General features: G+C 45.8%; 2 protein-coding genes across 2 annotated transcripts in view; both read right to left on the bottom strand.

Annotated features, from left to right (window-relative positions):
• Positions 1–1,421: 1,421 nt before the first annotated feature.
• Positions 1,422–24,055, bottom strand: part of TMEM242 (transmembrane protein 242) — a 29,520-nt gene continuing 6,886 nt past the window's right edge. Inside the window, exons 3-4 of the mRNA XM_037126066.2 lie at positions 22,549–22,686; positions 1,422–1,913 (exon numbers count right to left, since the gene is read on the bottom strand). Coding sequence (XP_036981961.2) covers positions 1,815–1,913; positions 22,549–22,686 — 237 coding nt within the window. The 3' untranslated portion in view covers positions 1,422–1,814. The remainder of the gene's footprint in view (positions 1,914–22,548; positions 22,687–24,055) is intronic.
• On the bottom strand, positions 1,923–22,636 carry LOC119034900 (L-lactate dehydrogenase A-like 6A). The gene is made up of 2 exons (XM_053668735.1): positions 22,549–22,636; positions 1,923–9,173 (listed from the first exon to the last, which is right to left on the bottom strand). The coding sequence occupies exon 2, from the start codon at positions 8,798–8,800 to the stop codon at positions 7,655–7,657; it is 1,146 nt and encodes a 381-aa protein (XP_053524710.1). The 5' UTR covers positions 8,801–9,173; positions 22,549–22,636; the 3' UTR covers positions 1,923–7,654.

The raw sequence follows: 24,055 nt of genomic DNA, 5'->3' as shown, positions 1-24,055 counted from the left end.
CGGACTAATATTGTGGACGTGAACCTGGCCCACATTATTTTGTTTCAGCTTTTCTTTTCCTCATTTCACTCCAAGCCTAGCGCTGAGGGAGGTCACCGAGGAGACGTGAGTGCGGGTGACCTGAGAGCTGGGCCCTGGCAGTTGGAGGTTCCTACCCCACCCTACCCCTGGAATCTTTGTCCTCCTGGCTCCCAGAAGTGACTGCAAGGACACAGCCTGGAGACAGAAAGGCGGCACTGAGACAGTACGGACAGTGTGCGTGACGGACCCCAGTCAGGGCCTCCACGTAAACTTTGAAGATTAGGTGCACAGGTGCAGAAAAGGAAAAGCACGCAGGCCTGCGGCTGCCCAAGGCCATCCAAGGCCATCCCCGCAAGGCAGTGCCTTTGCTCATGAAGCCTGCGGCCCACCCGGGCCGGGGCCTGCCTCCCCTTCCCTCGCCCCCGCCCTCCGAGTGAGGGGGCCGTTTTCAGACTCCACTGGGGAAACCCCCCAGGAGGTTGGGAAGCACCAGCTGGAAATGTTTTCTTAGTTGAGATTTAGTTAAAAATGAAGGTGGGTGAAGAGCTTTGGCGACTCCACGTACCCTGATCAACTTCACACTTTTTTTCTGTTTAGTCTGGGATTTTCAGCAGGTTACATGCGAATCCCAGGGGCTCATCACACCCACTGAATTAATAATACAGCAGTTTTAATGGGTAAAGTGCTCCAGAGAAAAGTGTTATGTTGTGCACTTGACCTCTCATTTAAAATGTTTCCTTACAACTAAAAAGTTTCATTAGAACAGATTAATTTCAAATATACTTTATTAAACCCGATTGCTAATTAGGGCCTGAGCAACGATAAAGAAATTGCACAACTGATATTTAACCAGAGGTTATTTTTCTAGACATACCGACAAATTATTTTCCTTAAAAAATTTTAAATCTCCAGTGCAAATAATTCATTGCAATTAGGCATTATTCTGTTTTCTGTGCAAGCTCATGGAGGACAGAAAAGGGCTGAGTGTGTACATAATAATTTACCAGTTTCATCAGCAAGGCAGTACTTAATATTGAGACAATTTCAGGTGATCCTTGTTAAGATAGGTGATAATTGGGCTGTTTTTACATTGACAACACTACAAACTGTCAATTAATACTTAAGAACCCATTTCTCAAACCCATTTTATACCCATGATATCATTATTCTTACTTCAGCACAGCTGTACCTTTTCAAGTTCTCATCATCTGAGACTGGCTCCTTGTCTCAAGGTCAGAACTTACAGGACGGAAGGCGGGTCATCAGGTGCACCACCAGCTCCTGCGAACCCAAGAGCTGACTCAGAGCCCCGCCCTGCCCACATCCAGGCTCTCCCGTTAGCCTGGGTCCGCCTGGGGGCACGAGTCTCCCACAGTCTGGCAGTCACAGAGAGAGAACCAGACGACTGAAACTCATTTAATTAGACACACTGGGTACTGCTGCTGGGAGGAGTCTGTTACAAAGATTTTCCATCAGGTAAAAACTCAGTTTCAACTGTTGCAGGCATACACAGAAGTGATTCCCTGGAGATCTCCTCCACATAGAAAAGTTGTCTGTGTCGTTATTTTTACAGTCTTCTGAACTTTGGGAAAACTTCGCCCTCCCCGCAACACCACACACACACTCCTGTGTGAGCAAGGAACGTGAAAGATGTTGAACGCACCGAACGCCGTCCATCCCGTGGGTTCGGACAATAGTCTGCGTGTCCTTCCTGAGGGGAAATCAACGAGTCCCTTCGCTGTTTGCTGTCTTTCTGCACTCCACCGTTTTGGAATTCACCCACCACGCTCATCTCATTTGGATTTCAGGGCCTCCTCCCACTCCACAGCAGATTTGGAGTTCTTGGGAATTGCTGGAAATATGGATTGCATTTTACTTCTGAAGTCTTTCATCTAAAAGAAGGAAAAAGTCCATCGTCAAATGTTAAAAGAAGGGAAGGGTGCCAAACAGTCAGAGAGGCTGTGGCTGGTGACTGGAGGGCACTTCACTGCTCGAGGCTACAAGAGCAAAGGCAGACCAACAAAAGGTAGGAACTGTGTCCTGGCCACTCTGAAGGAAAATGAGATACACCTCTTTTCTTCTTCTAAATATCCATCTACTGGGCCTTGAATGACATACACCTCCACTCCGAATCTGGGACGCACAGGCTCCCCACAGTAGTTTTGTGTGCACGGCTGGCCTTCACACGTAAAGATGCAGCCAAGCATGAGATTTGACTAGCTAAACCCACGGACATACTCAGTCAGGCTGGTCCAAGTGAGAAGAATCTTAGAGCCAGAGAGGGGTGGAGAGAAGAAACTTACTAGGGGGTTAATAAAAGAATGAATCGGTGAATGGCAGACAAACTAGAACGTTTTTACGTGCCAGCCAGTGTTGAAAGACGCAGGGAGAGGTTTCACCAGGAGAGGTTGATCTGGAGTCTGCAGGCAGGGGGAGGGGGGCTGGAAGATCTTCATATCCAGGGTCGTCATGGGGCGCCTGGCTCTACCTACAATGCACACCGCCCGCGGGGGGAACACTGATTTACGGGGGCTGGATGATTTTTAGATTAGATGGTACTACTATGTGCGCTTTGGTTCTGTGTAATCTAGACAGTCCTGTCCGATGCCGTATCCCAGTTGTGCGTGCCCAGGGTACAGGTCTCCCTGATGGGGTGTGTGAGGCACCCGGGACTCAGCAGCACCTCACTTCTTCCAATGGTTGTTTTGAAAGTCGACCTCTTTTTTTAATGGGGATGCTTATTTATTTTATTTTTAAGCATTTTTAAAATTTAATTATTGTTCAAGTACAGTTTTCTGTCTTATTTATTTTAATTTGAACCTGAATCCTTACTTGGTTTCCAAATTCAGGGTGTGCCTCTTGTTTGGAAGCGGTAAATTCGTAGGCATTCATTCCGGTCATCTCAGCACTGCTGTTAGCCGCATGGGCTCTGGTAGACCTCTCTGCTCAAATCCGAGGCCAGCACCCGGGAAAGCTGCTCACTGTAAGCAGTAGTTCCCAGGTGTGCAGTGGACATAATTCCCCGCCTACAGTGTCGTGAGGCTTGAGAGAGATGACACGTGCAAAGCGCAGCACCTAGCATGTGGTGAGTGCTCCATATCATGAACTACTTCCTTACGGCGTCATCAGAATACCTGTGCTATGGTTCTGATCACAGCATACGTGGATATAAATAGTGTGGCATGTTTATTGAAAGCATTATTCTACAGTTATACACTGTTTTGGTTTAAACACCGACACTAGAAGATACATAGGTTACCCACCACAGGTGGTCTGTAGGAGGTCCGTGCCAACCGTGTCAACGGCAGGTCCCAGACCCGCGGGATGTCCAGCCCCCTCTCCCACGGAGCTCTCGAGTCTGCACCGTGATGAACCCCTCCTGGAGGTCCTTGACTGGAGGCAGTACTGCACCTCTGGGAAGGGACTGATGATGTAGACCTTTTTGTTGTCACAGTCACAGGGGATTACTACTCTGCTTTTGAGGGGCACGGATGCTAAATGTCCAGGATGGCACATGAAAAAATAATTGCTTTGTCCAAAACACCAGGTGCCCCTGTCGAGGAGACGTGCCTGAGGCTTTCTGAGTGGAGAGACAGACGTCTCTCTGGCTCGGGTTTGCAAGGTGCTTCCTGGTTCTCTCCCTTCGCTTTTCTGGTTGCACGGCTGGCACAGCTGAGCCCGATGACACAGCTTTCAGCTGGAGTGTCCAAGAGCCGGCGCGTGCACAGAACTGCCTGCCCTTCCGCCTTCTCAGTGACAGGGAGCCTGGAAGGATGAGCCTGGGAGATGCTCAGGAGGCCCGGGCAGACGAGGAGAGGGCGGCTGCCCTACATCAGCACGGTTCTGTTCCCATTTCCTCCTCTCGACACAATTTTTTCTGCCCTCTCATTTCTCAAGTGTTGTATTATTCATGTGTTCCCAGGGTCCTGAGTGAGTAACTGAACCACTAGAAGGAATCATATCTCAGAACAGCCCACTAGGAACAGATAGGCTTCAGAGCAAGGTAAAGGGAGAGAGGCAAGTGGGATAAAGAACGCCATTCAGCCCTGTTCTTTAGTTTCACAGCAGTGGGAATGGAAAGCCAGAGTCGACACTGAAGTTATGAACAAGGCCTCCAGTTGCTTTAAACAATGGGACTCCATAGAAGGTTTTACAGCTTATACAATTTATATTACATGCACAGTAAATGAAAACCCTTGTTTTTTTCACCTATATCAATTTCTGATACACAGTTCACAGAAGGCGTCGGTCTTATCAGTGATATTCTTCTTGCAGGCCCATAGAACACCCCCTGCTTAAAACTGTGCTTGAAAAGATTCAGGGCCTGCGCACATTTTGGCAAACCTGGTTATAAACGTACTGCATTCCACGATAACAATCACAGCCACTGCCACAGAAGCACCCCCTACTCTGTACCCCAAAATCCGGTGAAGATGGGGCATGCTGGGAACTCGTGTCTCCATCCAGCAAGTCAGTTTTATTCTGAAGCATTTTCTAAACTCTGGGGTCAATTCCCTTCCCTCTTAGCAAAGAGGACTCTCCCAAGGCTACGGGCCAGAGGGCTGCCCTGCAAAGCGGCACTGCTGTGCACAGCGCCCTGCTAGGGGCCGCTCTCCATAAAGACAACGGCACACCCTCAGCTCCCTTAAAGCATCAGTGTTCGTGTCCAAAAATTCAGGGTTCTAATATCATCAGATGGTACCTACATCCAAGGCAGCAATTCTTAAAGGGGATGTCATGATGTCCAGAAATTTGCCCCTAGTCTGCACATTCTGAAGAACAGATACAATTGACTTTTTAGATAGTAGAACAATTCAAGACTGGATCTCTGATAATGTCACTCACTCACATTTCAGCAGCTTCCTGAAAGGCCAGAGAGCCAGTGTGCCAGGAGCACCGCCTGGGGTATGCTGTGCATGTACCACGCATGTCCTGACGGGGAAAGAGTCTGAAAACTTTTGGTCTGATATGTGGTGTGCTGAACAATTGTACAAAGCTCCAGGATATGCCCCCCATTTAAGTTAAAAAATCCTTACATCATGGATTCTACTACACAGGCAGCTACTAGAATTAAAAGCTCCAAGTTTTAAAGCGTCTCTGCTGTGGACCAGCCCAATTTCCTCGCTTGCAGGTGTGCTGCTTGCCTCGGGGCTGGGATTAGAATGAGGACGAGAGCTTTGTGGGACTGATGGACGAAAAAGCCTTTGGACATGTCGATAACTACAGCACCATTGATAACTTTGAAGAACCTGGGAATTCAGCTTCTTAATAAACTAAAACAGAATAAAACTTAAATGTTACCTGAACAGAAAAAATAATGTCTGCCACCTGGGGCCACTTACAAGCCAGGCACTGTACCAGACCTCACGCTATTATTTAGCCTTCAAAATTCCTTGTGGCAGAAGCGAGGACCACTTCACATGGAGAAACTGAGGCCACGGAGGCGAACCCACTCGTACTGACGTGGTCTGCAGTAAGCACAACTGCGTAGTGGGTGTCCAGGGCTTGCTCTTGACAGTCACCCTGCTTCTGTGACCTGGCAAGATGGTACCTCCAGAACATCTACTATGTATGAGCTGTCACTAAAAATCACTCTAGAAACGTATATACCTCTTGCAGTGGTCACCATTTTATTTAGAATGGCGTGCAGATTATTACCAGCCTCCTACTTGTGGATACAGAAGCGTGATGTTTCTTTACCCTTTTTGAAGTTAGGTAACCATGTGAGCAGTGCTAGCAAATCAAATGTGAGTAGAAATGTGTGTCACTTCCAGGGCGAAGCCACGACAGCTGCTTGGGTCTCCAGGCCCCTCTCCCCTTTCCCGAGCAACCAGGGAAACCGGTGTGGCTGTGGCGGAGCCTCGAGAGAAAGGAAACCTGAGGTACCGAGCTGGCTTGTGGGCAGCTTCTCTAAGGCGTCGTGTAAACCCAGAGCGGATTTTACATGAGACAGAAATAAACTTTTATTTTAACCCACACATTTGGAGGCTGTTTTTCACTGCAGCGTAGCCCAACCTATCCTGACATTAATGGTGGAGAGAACTGCAAAACAGATGTAAGGCAGGCTCCCGTGCCCTTCAGTGTAGCATTCGGCTGAAACGTGGCTGCACAAAACCTCAAGGGCTGGACCAAGGAGAAGAGAAACTCTGTGAGGCTGAGCTTACACAGTTCTTACGACCACCCTCCCCACTTTGGGGGGCTATGACATTGCTTCGTGAGGAATCAGAACATTTCTACATGTTTTCAGTGAAATCGTATGGGAACTTTGATTGGCACAGTAAAGGGTCATTTTTGCGGGACAGATCACTGTCCTATGTCTACGAATTCAACTAGAGCAGAATTGGCTTAGTGTATACAGCAGACGCTAGTACCCTTCACTTTTGATTAGGCCTGTTGATATCCACGTGGATCCTAAGGTATGATTGAACATACCATATGTTTATTTAATATTCAGTTGCATTAGAAAAGCTAACACACATTTTTAAAATGTCCACTTTCTAAGCTACAAAACTATCATTTAGCTAAAGGTTCACTTTCTCCCAAATGCTCACTGTATCACATGTATAAAGTCTAAAATCTGTTGTAAAGTCAACTAATTTAGGAATAAAAATGGGACATGTAACTTTTTGAGACTTATAGTCCCTAAAGTACTTATGGAATTGGCCAATTTTTTTGACAATGATTAACAACAGGGCACAATTCAAAAGCAAAAGCTTTCCATTAACGTGAGATAAACTGAGCAACACAGATGACCCTGGAGTGTGTGGCCCAGGGCCGAGCCTCGGCCCAATGAGAACAACTTAGAACATGCTTCCTGATTTAAAATGCTAACAGGTCATGATCTCAGAGGCAGTGGTAAAATTATTTCAATCAGGCATTATTTTTAGTAACTGAACAATTTTGGGATGTTTCCTTTCTCTGCCAAATAAATGACAGTAATTGTACCACCTCTGATTGTCAGGCCTCTTCCTAAAAGCTTTATATATTTTTTACTGCATTTAAACACTTCATAACAGCCACAACCTGATTGCTATTATTTTCATATTCTAACCTAACGATTCTGCTTCTCTGGCATGGGGTGTGCACAGCACCCACACCACACACACTCACACAGAAACACACTAAAGCACAGCCCCTACGTGCAGCTACCTTTCCATGATGCTGTTGTGAAGGCCCTCTGATAGGCTTCCACAGGAGAGTGAAGACAGCTGATGGCTCCATTACAGAAAGTACTTCTATACATTTATTTTTACATTGTAGATCAAATTACAACTTTAAAAAAATAGTATATAAATAGATGAAATAGTATGTCAGCCAGCTAGAACAAAAGAATATTTCTATAACACAAAAAATACCTACACTCCACATTCCTTTGGGTCAAATGGCAACCACATATAAACTCAAGGTAAGTACTAGTCCATCAGTGGTACAAAAACACCATTGATGCAGTCAATTAGGAAATGTTTAAAAAGAAACAGAACCAGATGCTAAATAAAAGAGCTGGGAGGCTAAACAAACGGGAGTCATTCTACCCCATCCTGTCCCAACTTTTAGGAATCTAAGTTTATTTAAAATTAACATATACAACTTCTATCTCTTCTTCAATAACTCCAGAACAGTAGTTGTGGCAACTTTAAAACTTGAGATCCTTCTGAATCTCCCAAAGTGTTTCTGCACTCTTCTTCAGACGAGCCTCTTCTTCCGGGGTCAGGTTGACCTTGATAAGGTCCGAGATTCCACTCTCTCCCAGGATGCAAGGCACACTGAGGGCCACGTCTTCGTTTATTCCATAGAGACCCTTAATCATGGTGGAAACTGGATGCACTCTCCTAAGATTCTTCAAGATACTTTCCGTTAAATCAGCTACAGAAAGGCCGATGGCCCAAGAAGTATAGCCTTTTCTTTTAATAATCTCATAGGCACTGGCAATCACATCTTTGTGGACATCTTTCCACTGCTCAGGGTCTTTATCGGTCCCTATGTCCGAGTTTAGATGCTTCAGAGGGACACCGGCGACATTCACCCCACTCCACACGGGAACACTGGAGTCGCCGTGCTCTCCAAGGACCCACCCGTGGCAACTTTCGGGGTGGATCCCGAGCTTCTGCCCAATCAAGAAACGAAAACGAGCAGTGTCCAGATTACAACCACTTCCAATAACACGGTTTTTGGGCATCCCACTCAACTTCCACGCTACGTAAGTTAAGATGTCCACCGGATTGGAGACAACAATCAGCTTGCAGTGCGGACTGTGCTGGATAATACTGGAAATCATCAGTTTAAAGATGGCCACATTGCGCTGGACTAAATTGAGGCGCGTTTCCCCCTTTTCCTGGCGCGCTCCTGCCGTGATAATCACGAGGCTGGAGTTGGCGGTGACGAGGTAATCCTTGCTGGCGACGACGTGTGGCATTTTCACGAACTGACTGCCATGCTGCAGATCCATGGTCTCGCCCTTCAGCTTGCCTTCCGCGGCATCCACCAAGGCCAGCTCGTCACTCAGGCCTTTCAGCAGGATGCTGATGGCACAGGCCATGCCCACGGAGCCGGTCCCTATAATGGACACCTTATTGTGAGGAACGGCCGCCTCCGAAGTCAAGTTCTTCATCAGCTCGCCCCTGACAGTCGCCATCCTGGACACGGGGGTGACAGACCACGGGCGTCGGAGTGGCGTGCAGGCCAGCGGGCGGGGACACGGTGCCATGCCCAGACTCAGGAAAGTCGCTCTCGCAGCGCCCACCCTCCGGCCGGCCCACAGCAGATGCCAGCTCCCAGCCATCCGGTCAAAAGGCGGGGGAAGAGAATGGAAGAATGTGGCACGCAAGCTTTCAGGAGCAGAGGGACAGCGCTTCGACGGCTTGCCACCCCTCGGCTTGGCTCTGCGTCTGCGCAAGGCCGTGGGCCGTTGGCCACCCCTCAGGGTGTCACTGCGTCTGCGCGAGGCCGTGGGCCGTTGGCCACCCCTCAGGGTGTCACTGCGTCTGCGCGAGGCCGTGGGCCGTTGGCCGCCCCTCGGTTGTCACTGCGTCTGCGCGAGGCTGTGGGCCGTTGGCCGCCCCTCAGGGTGTCACTGCGTCTGCGCGAGGCCGGGGGCCGTTGGCCGCCCCTCGGTTGTCACTGAGTCTGCACGAAGCAAAATCCCATAACGGCTTCTACAAAATACAATACTACTTGTGTACACGTTTAACCAACACAGATTCTCTTCGCTATTTAATGTGAATGCTTGGCCAACCCAGGTTTTGTATTTTTAGTATGTATGCCAAGTAGAAATGCCTTCACTCAGTCCAGGTGAAAAAAAGGTTAAACCCGGCACCGGAACCCGGCCGAGGGGCGAGGAGCCCCTCGCCGTCCTCCCAAGGTGCCCCTCGCCGTCCTCCCAAGGTGCCCCGCGCCGTCCTCCCAAGGAGCCCTGCGCCGTCTGCAGGCCTGCGGCGCAGGGGTGGGGCTCCCGCTCAGCGCCGCGTCCAGGCTGCGCGCCCCGCCCCACCACTGCCGGTGAGTCCCACCGCGACGGGGGGGGGAGGAGGCGAACCCCGAAACTCCCGGAGGGAGGCCCTGCCTTTGACTCGCAGAGGGGTAGCTGGTGATTCTCAAGTACACAGGTGATGGTGTCGCCTCTGTTAGAATGCAGACAGGGCTGGAATGTCCTCAAAGTGGCAAATTTTAACCCGCACCCAGAGAGCACTGAATGAAGCAGTAAAACAGGGCCGACCCTCGAACAGGGGCTTGAACGGCGGGTGCCCGCCTGTGTGGGAGTTCTCCGCGGCTGGCCCACGCAGCTCCCACCCACGCCGCTCCCCGGGCCGCCCCACTCGCTCGCACACACGGCATGTCGCACCTCCTGCTGCATTTCTCCGCTCATTCGTAGGAGCTGCAGGTTTCTCGGGACATAGAAATATTTGCCCTAATGAATCCAATAAACTACGCAAGTCCGAACAGAGGTGGTGCCTTCTCCCCACTTACAACAGTTACGACCCTGGAAGGGTTCGTCCGAGCTCTCCACTCCCAAGAGAGCGACGGGCGCTTTCCTAGTGGGGCTCCCGGAGCACCCCGCGGGCTCCCTCATGGCCGGGGGAGGGGAGGATCAGTTTTAGAATACTGAATCTTGGTAGAATGAATACTTTATATTCAGGACTCGATAACCCAGCTGTCCTCATTCTTCCTGCCACTGAAATGCAGCCCAAGAAGAGAGGAGAAACGAGCAAAGGAGGGGACAGGCAGTGGACAGGTGGGCGGTCAGCAGAGCGAGCCCCTGCAGCCTCCCGAAGGCGTTTGTCCGGCACTGGCGCGGGCCGGACACCCTGTCTGCAGGGCACGGTCGCGAGCTCCGTGGCACAAGAAGTGGCAGGAGCACCACGCACAGGATTTCTCTCCACACCGGTGGTCAGAGCGATGGCCGCCGTTTGTCGAATTAAAAGCTGGAATTTTCAAAATGATCATCTTTAATAGTGGCCAGCATTTTAGAGGGATCCTTTTAAAAGACCAACTTTCGATAGTTATTTCTTTTATTCCAGTCAAAACTGAATGTTTTAACCGAATGCCTGTACCCACCTTCTTCCTATAAAGATGCCTTTGACCAGTCAAATCATTTTCCAAGATAAGTGTTCTTGAGGATGAAATTCAAGGACAGAAAGACTCTTAGCTAGATGTCTTCTTTCTATAGTAATTTTCTTTGTGGAGTGTGAACCTCTTCAGAAATACAGTGTGAGAACTGCCTCTTCAGTTTTCCCCCTTAACCAGAACCAAATCAATTTTGAGGGAAAAAAAACCCCAACACTCTCCAAAACAGAAATACCTCAAACAAAGCAGTTTTGTAATGTACAGTAAGTCTGGAGATAAGGAAAGAATTAAGGGAAATGAAGAAATGTACATGACCTCCACAGCAGATTTGGGTCTACTCAATGACATGGGAAGCTAAATATAACAAATACAACTAGGCAACTTCCTATCCCAATGACCTTCTGTCTTAGGTGGCTCATTATTCCTTTTGAATGGAAAACCTAACTCAAATTATCTATTCAAAATGCAGTACAATATTATAGCCGATGAAAGGATTAAGCCACTGTACTTCTGGTTACATCACTTAGGAATGAAACAGGAAATAAAGATGACCACTGAGCTTCTGGACCAAGAATGATTACAACCAAGTCCTTCCACCTTGACACTCACCCCAGCCCCCCTGCCCTTTTCCTATCTAGGAGCCCAGTTCAAGTACAGATGCCCCTTGACTTAGGAGGCTGTTATATTCTGATAAAGCTACTGTATGTTGAAAATATCATTAAGTGGAAAATGCATTTAATATACCTAACCTGCCAAAATCATGGCTTCACCTAGCCTCTGAAAATGTGCTCAGAACGCTTACATTAGCTACAGTGGGGCAAGGTCATCTCACTGTCACTGTCCAGTATCAAAGAGAATATTGTACTGCACATTGCTAGGCTGGGGGAAAAATCAAAATTCAAATTTCAAAGTACAGTTTTTACTGAATGCATATTACTTTCACACCATCATAAAGTCAAACTATCATAAGTTGGGGACTATCTGTATTCCATTTTCTCCTAAATCTACAATGCCCTAAGCAGAATTGAATTTTTTTCAATTTTTTAAAATGTATTTATTTTTAGAGAGGGGGTAAGGGAGACATAAAGAGAGGGATAGGAACATCGATGTAAGAGAGAAACATCGATTGGTTGCCTTTTATATGCCCCCAACTGGGAATCTGGCCCACAACCCAGGTATGTGCCCTAGTCAGGAATTAGACTGGTGACCTTTGGGTTTGTGGGACGTTGCCTAACCCACTAAGCCACACCAGTCAGGGCACAGAATTGACATTTTAAAATCCTATATCATCAAAGTACTTCATACCTCTCTCCATGACAGGGTTTATCTCACACAATTAATGTAATCCGAAAGGGATCACCTTCTGTGTACCAAGTATCCTTGTCCTCTAGAACAGAGCTTGGTCCAAGAATGGGGATTCAGTGAAAATGTTTGTGGTCGAAAAAAATAAGTAAATAACTATAGAACTGAGTTAAGATAGGCTTGAGGGCTAAACGGTAAGAGGAAAAAGAACCAAATGCAGGGGCAGATAAAATGTGTCTGTTTGGGGTTTCTAAGCAAAGTTGATGTGTAAATTTCAGATAAAGCTGTTGATAAGCTAACGATTTTTTAACCCCATTACCTACCATTACCAAGTTAAAACATTCCAAAAAAAAAAAAAAAAAAAAGGAAAAGAAAAATCATACAGTGCTAGGAACATAGTAGATGCAAAGGCAAAGAGAATATTTTTAATTTTAAAAATTCTTTAAAATGTTTTGTCCTTTGGAAAACTTTTTAAAAATCTGTGCAAAAAACCTTTGATTGGCAAAAAAAAAAAAAATGTGAGCACAGTGTTAATTCACATTATAAGCTGATCTAAAGTAGTCTATAAACTCACCAGCATTCAAGTAGGGCATTATGTAAACAATTATTTTAAAAGTCTTCTGATTTGAAAGTCATAAATGCAAATTGTAGTTTTAAAATGAATGAGTGGGCTGTAATTCTATTGCTAAGAGGTACTAAAATCTATGTAACTACCTAATCCTTGTGTGGGGGTCTACAAATCCAAGCACCTGGACGTATCTGCCTTTGGCCACAATACTGGGAACACTGGGGAAGAACAAAAGCAGGGCCACAAAGCCTCGTCTCCTGAACAGAATAAAAGTAAACTGTCAAATCAAAAGGTAACACTGGGATCAACTTCTTATTATGGTATTGAAATATTGTAACAGGAATTGGCAAGCTCTAATTACCTAAATCTCTTTTTCGTTCTTTAATTTTTTATTTTTATACCCTCACCTGAGGACATGATTATTGACTTTAGAGAGAGGGAAAGGGAGAGAAACATTGATATGAGAGAGGAACATCAATCAGTTACTTCTGGCATGTGCCCCAACCCAGGCCAAACCCGCAACCGAGGCCTGTGCCCTGACCTGGAATCCACCGTGCAACCTATCAGTTTGTGGGTTGATGCACCAACCAACCGAGCCACACCAGCCAGGGCTCACTTTTGTTCTTTAAAGGCATCTTACACATAATTTTTGGTGTAAAAGAACTGCTTGTATTATATTAACCCTATAAAATGGGGAAAAAGGAAGTATTTTAATGTGGAAAAACAAATTAAAACATCCCACATTGTGCATAAACATCCCACATTGTATCTAAAAACTGAGAAACTTTAATGACAGGGTCTAACTGCATAGGTGTTTTATTAATTACCTCATTTATTTTCTACCAGTGGATTAAGTAACAGAGGTAGTACCACAGTCCTCAGTAACAGCAGTTTATTCATCTAAAACAACTGACATGAAGAAAATCCTCGTTACTTTCAACTTGAGGTAGAAACTGAAGTTACCTTTAAGAACTCGAAACTGCCAAAACAGATGAACTCCGTACGGTAAAGATGAAAAAATGTACTTGCCTCAAGGCAATCAAGGCAAGGAGAGGGTTCAGGTACAGATCAGCAAGTACAGGGCTCTGAGGCCACAGGAAGAACACGCCTTCCAGCGAGTCTACAACTGAGTGTGATAAAGGCTTGTGAAAGACACAACCAGGCTCTTGCCTGAGGCACTACCAACCAGATCAATCTTTGTGGGTGTGTCCTGTGCACTGCGGGACGTTCAGCAGCATCCCTGGCCTTTATCCACTAGATGCCAGTAGCATCCTATAGTTATGACAGCCCGAAGTATCTCCAGACTGTGCCAATATCTTTCTTTTGGGGGTGAGGGGAAGCAAAGCTGCCCCTGGTTGAGAACCAGTGAGTTAGTGAATAAGCAGGGACTAGATCACAGAGGGACTCAAACCAGTTCAAGAAACTCGAATATTATTTCCAAGGGAAGAAGGAGCCATTGAGGTGAGGGGTGTGGTATGACCAGATTTCATTCAACAGATGTTGACTAAATGCCCCCTCTGTACTAGGCACTGTATCTGTGCTGAGGACACGAGAATGAACGAGATAAAGGAGGTCTCTACTGTCTTAGAATTGACATGCTTTTTGTGAAGACAGGTAAAACAAGGAAATGGTCAATATAATTTCATTTTGCAGTACACGCTGTGAAGAAAAGGAAACAGGACAGTGTCAGAGAGGACCTGAGTGGCAGGAGTGAAGAGGCTACTGTGTGTTAGGTCAGACGGCCTGGGGAGCCCCTCCTCGGAGCGGAGATAGGTCTGGGTTGAAACCCCGGATGGCGGCAGAGCCAGCTGTGCCAAGACCTGAGGACGGGGTTTCCTGGGCAGAGCGAGAAGAAAGGCCCTCCTCGGGCCTGGGACTGGTGGGCATGGCAGTGTGAGGTGGGGGCAGGACAGGAGGGGTGACTGTGCTGCTTCCATAATGACAGACTTCAGTGGAGCCACTGAAGTCTCCATTTTTAAAGTATCTCTGTCTGCTATTGATAGGGGGACTCAAGAGTTAAAAATTTTAGTTGTTACATTAGATAGGCTTAAGTGACTAATGCATGTGGAAAGCTGTTATTCCAGGAACTGGAATGCATGACCTACCCATGGCTCCAGGAGGCTGACAAGCAATCCAGCCCTTGTACCCCAGGGGGTCTGGTCTGCAAGCCGTGGAGATGGCGATGGTATCTGAGCCAGTGTACCCCAGGGAGGGAATGTCCATGGCGCAAATGAAGGACTGTTGATCAGCAGATTATCTGATTAACCTTTTTTTGTAAACCCCTCACCTACCCCTTTCTCCTTATAAAAAGGTTGTCTTGAGATTAGATGTTAAGATTTTTTTTTTAGGGTATATACCCTGCAGTCTTCTCAGATTGCTGACATCTGAATACAGCACCCATAAAGATTCAATCCTTGTCTCTACTTACTGGTTCTGGTAGTGCCAGGCAGCATAAATGCTGACTTTCCTGGTTTTACTATGTGGAGAAAAAATTCTAAAGGAGAGGTCAGTTTCCTGCCTAGGAAATCATTTCAATACTCAAGGCAAAAGATGAGTGGAGGCAGATGGAGGTGGAAGGAGCCAGGCTATGTTTAGTAGCAAAGCTAATAGGCAAGACTTGCCCATTGATTAGAAGAAGGGAATGCAGGGAAATGAAAGACTCTAAGATGATTCTGTGCCTGGTTTTGCCTTGAACAGCTGGGGGATGGGAGTGGCACTCAGTGACACAGCAGAGACTAAGGGAGGAGCCAGTTGGGGAGGAGGTGAGGAAACTGGGTCACTGACACGCCTGGGAGACTCGGTGAAGCTGTGCAGCGGGCAGCCGAGGGGCGACTCTGCAGGCCCAGCCAGAGCCGTGCGTGTGGGCACCCACGCGATACAGGAGGCTTTAAATGCCAAGGACTAGAGGAGAACACCGAGGGATGGAGGGCAGAGGGGGAAGGAGGGAGCCACTGGTCACTGACATTTACGGGTCTGCCAGGGGAGGGGCTGCAAAGGAGACGGCACGAATGGCTGCGGAGGTCGAAGGCGTCTCAGAAAACAAGACAGTGTTTTGTTGAGGGGAGGAGTCTCAGTTGTGTCAAATGTTGTTTGAGAGGTCAAGGAGCAGAGGATGAAGATGAGACCTGGATCTGGCCACACACAGGACACTGGTGACCCTGACAACAGCCGTTTCTGGGGTGCTGGGGAAGGAGCTGGGCTGAGCAGAAAAAGGGGGGAGGCAGGGAGACAGGGCCCATGGAAATTTGTTCTGTGAAGGGAAGCCGACAAGTGGGCTGGTAGCTGGAGGCGGACGAGGAGTACTGAGAACTTCCAGAGCTGGCGCAAACAAGCACACGCCACCACGCGCCGCAGCGGAGGGAAAAGCCGACCGTGGGCAAAGGCCGAGGGTGACTACCAGAGAAAGTTCCTTGGCTAGATACCAGGAGAGAGGCCGAGTGCCCACGGGGACAGGAGGAAAGGCGGTGCGCGGCCCAGAGGCAGGTGGGAGCTCGGGGAGGTGGAGCCCAGCGTGCCCCTCCATGGCTGCGGGGGAAGGAGCTCGGGGAGGCCAGAGATGAGTTGCGGTTATCACGGGCAGGAAGGCGCTGCCAACCACAGGGGTGCGGGGGGACCGATCGGACATGGGTGACAAAGGCTGTGGCCATGAGCAGAGTCCAGCTTTTCTCCATAGGCAGCTTTGTGGATGTGCTGCCGCCCACTGAGGGTGACCAGGAGCAGGGTGGGAGTAAATGACAGTTCAGTGGGAACACCCAGGAGGCTTGGAGGACACCCCAGCCTCAGTGTCCAGTCAAGCAGGCCCATGAGCCAGGAGCAGGAGCCGGGGCTGGAGCCGCAGGCCTGCCGTTGACTGCACGTGGACGAAGCCACCAGAGCGACCGACCTCGAGGGAGAAACCACAAGGGCAAAGGCAGGAATCCTGGCGTGACTGTGAGGGGAGGATGGCAGCAGCGTCTCAGAAGTTAGTGGGATACTGGGCAGTGAGACCCAGGAGCCAAACAAGGATCCAGAAAAATTAACGAAAGAGTCAAGAACCGTGGAAGCCCAGAACCGGTTAGCACACGAAGCAAAGAATAACTGGTACAACTGTGTCATCAAGACAGAGTGAAATCAGATTCGGCCCAGTTCACATTATGGAAAGATACAGGGCACGTTAAAACAAGCTTTTTATTCTTAAACCTGGAAATATTTCAGTCAGGAAAACTCAATTTGAGAGAACACTTCCATTTTCTGGTACAGGGTAAATGAACAATAATATAGGAGTATATCAACATACACAATATTTTTTCATAGTTCTAGATATTCAGAAGTGACTAACCGGTAACAGGTACCTTTTAAACGAAGCTTCAGGGGAATGCAGAGCTTTCGGGCACAGACTCACGGCCCTTCAGTTAGGTCTGTGTGCCTGTGCCCCATTTTCTGTGCTCAGTGTAAGAAAGAAGTACAAGGAAAAAGAAAACCCGAGTGAAACCAAGGACACCTCTCCTCCCGCGGGACAGGCTGGGAACATTCTCGAGGTGATTAGGCCTGATTCTGTCAGGCCTTGAACAGGAAGGCTGTGTGGCAGAGCTTATCTTCTTAGTAATTGTGCACATTCTCACTTTATAAACCGCCTGGGGCCCTATTTTACTTATAAAAGGGACTGGTGGGTTTTTAAAGAGCTATCTTGGCAATACGCCAAAACAGCTGGTGTCTCTCTCCCTCAGCCCCTAGAAAAAAATGTGCATTGGTCATTATCTCCCTTTTCAAACTGAGCAGCAGTCCCTGTGATGGGGTCCCTCTGTCACCAAATTGCCCCTCCACATTTACATCCTCACCACGGGGATGCCGAGCCCATTAGAGCTGCAGGGGGAGGGGAAGGAGGGTTACAGAGATGTCCTCGTCACCTCAGACCTGAATTTAACTGACGCACAGTGCCACTTCCCATTAATTTAAAACAACTGCAGGAAAATACCCTCAGTGCTTCAGCTGTTTGAAGGCCTGAGAGCCTGACGCTGGGCCTGTCTGCAAGGCCATGATGACCCTGTGCTCTGGGCCTTCCAGTAAGCCCCCTTCGGAAGGGGAAGCAAGGCCGAGTCTGCTGACATCTGGTAATCAGAATAAGAAACTGAAGCTTGCTTCCTGGGGGCAGAAGCCGGGCAAGATCTTTGGAAACACTGAAATTAGATTAGGCAAGGATGCAGAAGGGAAATGTTTCGGCTGCTTTCAGACTTCTGAAGATGACTCAGAAATGGCTAACACTGAACAGTTTGCCAGGAGACTTGGATTTGTTTTTGATTTTTGACCTCAGTGAATGAAGAATCTATAGTATGAAGTCTATCTCCTTGTTAGGTATCTCAGAAGTTAAAAACCTTTAAGCTTCTCCATAGTTTTTTTTTTAATCCTCACCCAAGGATATGTTTTTATTGATTTTAGAGGGGGAAGAAAGGAACATAGATCGGTTACAAAATCAAAAAGAAAGGGATTTGAGTATAATTAGCAAAAGCCCTCAAGTTGGTCATAAAGCAATTAAGAATCAAGCCTAAATATTAACATAAAAAGTATGCCTAGTAGCAGCTGGAGAAAATAAATTTTATTAGCATGCATCTGATACTGTCCTAGAGTAAAGGTATAATATTTCTGGTCTTAAATGATCTTTCTTAGAACAGGAAGGTCAAATGATAATTTTTAGAGAAATATTTAAAATATGTTTTATTTTTTAAAAAAGGCCTGAGCTTTGAAAGAAGCAGCCTATGTCAGCAGATGAGGAGACAAGCCCCCCGTCTCTCTCGGATGATTTCCATAAAAGCCTTTACAGTAGCGGGGCCTTCGGAAGCACAGAGTCAAGGGAGAAAGGGAGTGCCTTCTATCAGATGGGCAAAAATTCCCAAGTAATAGAAGCCACCAATGGCCAGGGAGCCAGGAAACTTACCTGCACTGTTGATACCTTCTAAGTTGTATCAGCTTTCCTGGAGGGCCTCTTAGCAACAGGTATCAAAAACATTTTTAACATGCACTTGGATTCAACGATAGCAGATGTCTCTAGGACAAATTTCTTGACCAAGTAAAGTACAAAAAGATGTAAGCCTGCAGAGATTTACTACAGTGTTTAATAGTGAAAAATTACTATCTAAATACTGTTGGCAGGAGACTGATTAAGGAAATGATAATACACAGTAGAGTACCATGTAGTCATTAAAAGTGATGGAGATTTATATACTCTACTGTGCAAAGAGGGTCCTACGGCAATTCAGTGAGGAAAGCTTCCCGAGTGGCGCAGTGAAACGTGTACACACGGTTATGTGAATGTGCCGATGGAAGGGAGTCTGAAGGGACATTTCCCCTGTAACAGGGGACCACGACTCTGAGATGGCTGGTAATTCTCTGTCCCTTCTTGTAACTTTTTACATTAATTCTCCTTTTACAAACACTGAGTACATATTTTTACCAAAGTAAAGGCATTTTGTTTAAAAAAGAAAACACAGGTCCAAAATATTTTTTCTTTAAAAATATCAATATATATAAATAAAGAGAAATCCCTCTTATCCCATCATAAAAGGGCAATAAACAAACAAAAAAACTCCCTTCATTTATAAGTTAATTTTTAAATTTAAATCTCTGGACAATTTAAAGTATTTCACAATAACTAAGCATGTTTTCATTCATAATTTTATTACCACTGAGGTTTTGGCTCCTGTAAGGGCAAAAACTGTAAATTACCTGTAAACTCTAACTACACTGAGTATCACGAACACGTTACATACAAAGCGCAGTAAACACTGGCAATGGGCCATTCGGACCAGTGCTTTGAGGCTGCAGCCCCACTTCAAACAAATGTAGAACATGGGTCCACAGGCATGAAGATCTATGAAGTTTCCAATTACATCAGCCAGGAATTATTTATATACTTAACGTTCTTCCTTCTAAGGGGAGGAAAAAAGAAGACTAACTCTGAATATGCTCAACCTCCTCAGAAATCCTTTTGAGTATTTGTTCCAGCTATAATAAAAAATAAGAAAGTTTACAAGTCATTGTGCTTGAGTAACAAGTTAACTGTAGGTGGTGTGTTTCCATTTTTGGTAGTGGGGGCGCCACCAGTTGGTATCACCGAAGGTCCTGTTGACTGACTGAAGCACTGATCCCAGCCGTTCTCTCCACTTAAAACGTCGGCCCCGATACAACAGCCTGTCACCGCGCCACGGTGGCGTGGTGCTCACTGGGCTTGAACATGTCGGTCTCCTAGGACCATGAACCCAGTCACTGTTCATTCTTCTCACAACTAAGTGACTGTGATAATATTAATGCTGCCTCCATCAAAATCCGCTGATAAAATACCTAATTCAAAGTAACTGATGAACCCATACTAAGCAGTCAGTCCGGCTTGCCCAAGGCCGGTCCGCAAAGCGAAGGGAAGGTCCCATTTTAAATTCTGGAACCTTCCCACTTCCTCTGCTCCGGTCTGCTGACACACTAGCTCTCCTCTTTTGGAACTTCTGATTAAATGATATACCACTGTATAAAATACAAATTTATATTTATCTTATACATATTCCATGTAAAATAAAATTGCACAATAAAGATGAATAAACAAAAAGTACATCCAAAATATTTCTAAGAAACTGAATGGCTTCACTTTAAGCGTTTCCAACATGTTCCCTTTCAGGCCAGCAGATGTAGCTATGAATCAGCGATACAGGCCCTGTACCATTATAGGGAATGTCAGCTGCTCTGGGCCAGCCATCAGATGGCACTTCCCCTTTTTTTAAAAAAAATGGGTTTATACTGGAGATTTAATACAACTGAAGGCAGCGACCAACAATTATTTGACCCTGAAACTGATTCTGAACACACCCATCATCTTGGTTATCAATGAGTGCACAGACTTGGACTGCTTCTGCTGAGCATTTTCTGACTGCTTCCTCGGTCGTTGGAAGAATGGCATTTCCCAATACAAGACAGTGAACAGTGAGAAAAGTTCATCGATGGGCTTTTCTGTGGGAACTGCACAGTTTTCAACAACTCTCTAAATGCAGAGCTGAAATACACCACATTGCTCTCCGCAAGCCTCTGAGCAGGGTCGTCCCCTGAGAATCTGCTCGGTCTTAAAGCCTAAGACACCCCTAATAAGTCTACCGGGTGCCCTGTCTTAGCAGAGCCTGACCCAGGGCAGGCCCACAATGTCTTCTGAATGAACAAGTCAATAAACACTCCTGCTTTCAAAAGAAGTCCCCTTGACAAAGTGTCAGTGGTTCATTTTTATGTGAGATGTTTCGGCCACAGAGATCAAACGGATGTGTCTAATGACCTACATGTAGGAAGAAAGTGTATCTGCAGTCTCCCTTTTTAGTTAAAGACATTAAGATGCAATATAAAAGGATCCTAAGTATCCTCATATTCAATAGTGTCAATCAGAAAAGAATATTTCTCCCTCGAATATTTCATTAGGCAGTAATCCTCTTATCAGTCCCATAGAAGTTCACATTCTAGAAACTGAAATAGCACAGTCTAGCTCATAAAGCCCAAGTCTGCAAGTATATAATTTAATTTAAATAACCTAATTTTGTTGGTCTTTGAAAATTAGCCCACTCAGTTACTTAAAACTAAAGTTTTCTTTAGTCAGACTAGGAGAAAAGCAACATCTGTGTGTGTATTAGTATATTTTAAGTGGAAAGTACAATAATGCCTATGTTTAGTTATGATTAAGCCAAGTGAAAAAATTCAATAATGCCAGTAATAACTCTAATAATAATACCTATTACTCCAGCAATTCTGCCCTCCCTTCCCCCTCTACTGAATCACTCCCATAAGCATGCACACATGCCATTAATTCTCCCAACTTAAAAAATAAACACAAACTGTCTTGGCCCCAACTCCCCCTTCTAAGTGCGATCCCACTTCTTTCTTTCCCTTTACAGTAAAACGCAAAAGACCTGCCATGCGTGCGCCTCCAATCTCCCCACCACTCTCGTACCCGACCGTGCCCATCAGTGACCATACCACGTGCTAACTCAGTGGACTGTCGGTGCTGGCTCTCCTCCTTGAAAACCCGACACCTGAGGCACCATCCTGCTGGCCTTCCCTACCCCCACTGTGGGCAAACCTCAGTTGCTCCTTTCATTCTCCAACCTTTAACCCTCAGTTGGGCCCAAGAGTTACTTCCTTCCTCGGACCTCTCTACGGTCCCTGCCTTAGTGAGGTCATTCTGATCTCACAGCTTTAAGTACTATCTGTACACTAATGAGTCCCAAATTATAGCTTCCCCTTGCATTTCCCCCCGAATGCCAACCTTCTGCATCTAACTGCTGGCTCGACTCTCCCTTGGCAACCTGACAGGTATCTCAAACCGACAGGTCCCAGGAGCCCCTGACTTAACCCCCACATCTGTTCGGGCCACAATGGCCCCCATACAGTTTCCAGCTGCTCAGGCCAAAAGCCCTGGAGACATCCTTGACTTCACTTTTTCTCTCCCCTTTTGCATCCAATCTGTAACAGATCCTTGTTGCCTCTACCTTCGAAATACACCCAGGACCTCTTTCCCTCACTTCCCCTGCTGCTACCAGTTCCATTCCACACCATCATCACTGGCAGTTGTCACCGACAGCCTGGTCCACAGAGCTTCCCATGGGTAGTTTAAAAAAGACGGTCATTCTGAATGGAGAGTTTTTTAGCTTATAGTCTAAATTACACACACACAGGCTTTTAAAATTTTCCCCATAATATGTAAATATATTAATAATTTAAATAATAATTTTACAATTCTTTAACTGCTTTAGAAGAGTACTTATATACATGGGTGTCCGAAAGCATAGAAAGTTGTTCCAAAATTGATAATTTCACTGAACAATTAGCTAGTGCCAATTTATACAGAATGAACATTTGCTATGAATTAATCATTTATTAATTACATTTGAAGTTCCACCACCTTTAAATATGTAAATTACTTCTATCATTTACTAGTCACGGGGAGTTGCCTAGTTACTAGTAAGAATTTAGTCACCTTCTCTGTTGCCACTTCCTAAGAGAGTGAACAAACTATAAAATTTGAGAATCAGGAAGATTTGGACGCAGAAAGCAGGGTAAACATTCCAGACACCAGTTACAGGACTGTAGTTACTTACACTGTGAACTCCTAAAGCCTTCCAGACGGCGAAGCTGATCACGCCAACCCCACACCATGCGTACAGGGAGCCCCAGCCCAGGGCTCGCAAGGCCAGGGACGACCCGCTCTCCGGGAGAGCGGCGGTTGCCAGGCTCCCCTGCAGGGAAAGCAGAAAGGCTGGGGTGAGAGTCTACACTTCAGAGAGAATAAACATTTGGGGAGTGTTCGAAGTTAATGTAAAAAATAGCAATATCTACAAAAACACCCCCAAAGAAACCATCCAAATTTATATAAAACCATTTATAACTTACATTCCTATGTTGGTGAGAATGAGCATTTTCCCAAGTTATAAACCAAATGTTTATGCATTTTGAATTATATATCCATGTTGTTTGCCCACTGAAAACTTCCTTATTTGTATTTTCTCTTTATATATTGATATTCTTCAGCCCTTACATCTATGTACTATCCTATTGTCCTAGTTTGCTTTACTTTTAATTCCTTGAATCTTGCTTTTTTAGTTTTTGTCTTTTATCAAAGATGCATTCTAATGCTTTTAAATTCAATAAAACTTCCCCATCCTAAAGTTATAGTCATTTCTCTTTTCTGTTAGCTGTATTTTTTTTAATTGTCTCTTCTTTTTACCACTGACTTTTTAGTTCATCTGGTATTTATTTTGGTTTTGACGGGAGCTAATGACTCAAGGGAGTTTACTTCTCAAAAAGCTTAGCAACTACCGCATTCTAATCTAATCGATTAATCCTTCTCCAACTTATTAGAGAAACCTATATAGAGAGGTTTATTTTTAAGCTATTTTTGTACAACTAACTTGTTATCTATTTTTATGCCAGAATCACACAGATTTAATGATAGAATAAAAAGTCTTAATATCCAGAAAGTACACCATACTCATTATTTTTCAAAAATTTCTTCATTGCTTTTGCCTATTATTTCTTCCAGAAAAATCCTAGAATGTTCTTTTTGTTGTTCAAGTAGTTTTCTGCCTTTTCCCCCCACCCCAGCCCAACAGCTCAGCCCCCCCTTCCCTTTTGTTTCCACCCCCCATTATTGTCCATGTGTCCTTTATAATGGTTCCTGTACACCCTTCACCCTTTTCCCCTGAAATTCCCTCCCCTCTGGACACTGTCATACTGTTCTCAAGTTCAGTATCTTTGGTGATATTTTGCTTGTTTGTTTTGTTGATTAGGTTCCTTTTAAAGGTGAGATCATATGGTATTTGTCTTTCACCACCTGGTGTATTTCATTTAGCGTAACGCTTTCCAGTTCCATTTATGCTGTTGCAAAGGTAAGAGCTCCTTCTTTCTTTCTGCTGCATAGAATTCCATTGTGTAAATGTACCATAGTTTTTTGATCCAGTCATTTACTGATGGGCACCTAGGTTGCTTCCAGCACTTGGCTATTGTAAATTGTGCTGCTATGAACATTGGGGTGCACAGGTTCTTTTGGATTGGTGTTTCAGGGTTCTTAAGATATAATCGTAGCAGTGGAATTGCTAAGTCAAAAGG

This window comes from Artibeus jamaicensis, unplaced genomic scaffold, assembly GCF_021234435.1.
Source record: "Artibeus jamaicensis isolate MK-2021 breed Jamaican fruit bat unplaced genomic scaffold, CSHL_Jam_final contig_497, whole genome shotgun sequence".
Classification (NCBI taxonomy): Eukaryota; Metazoa; Chordata; class Mammalia; order Chiroptera; family Phyllostomidae; genus Artibeus; species Artibeus jamaicensis.
This window is presented reverse-complemented; position numbering and strand designations above follow the sequence as displayed.

Bases quoted from the DNA above. Each gene is read 5' to 3' on its own strand.
- LOC119034900 (XM_053668735.1), bottom strand. From the start codon at position 8,800: ATGGCTGGGAGCTGGCATCTGCTGTGGGCCGGCCGGAGGGTGGGCGCT.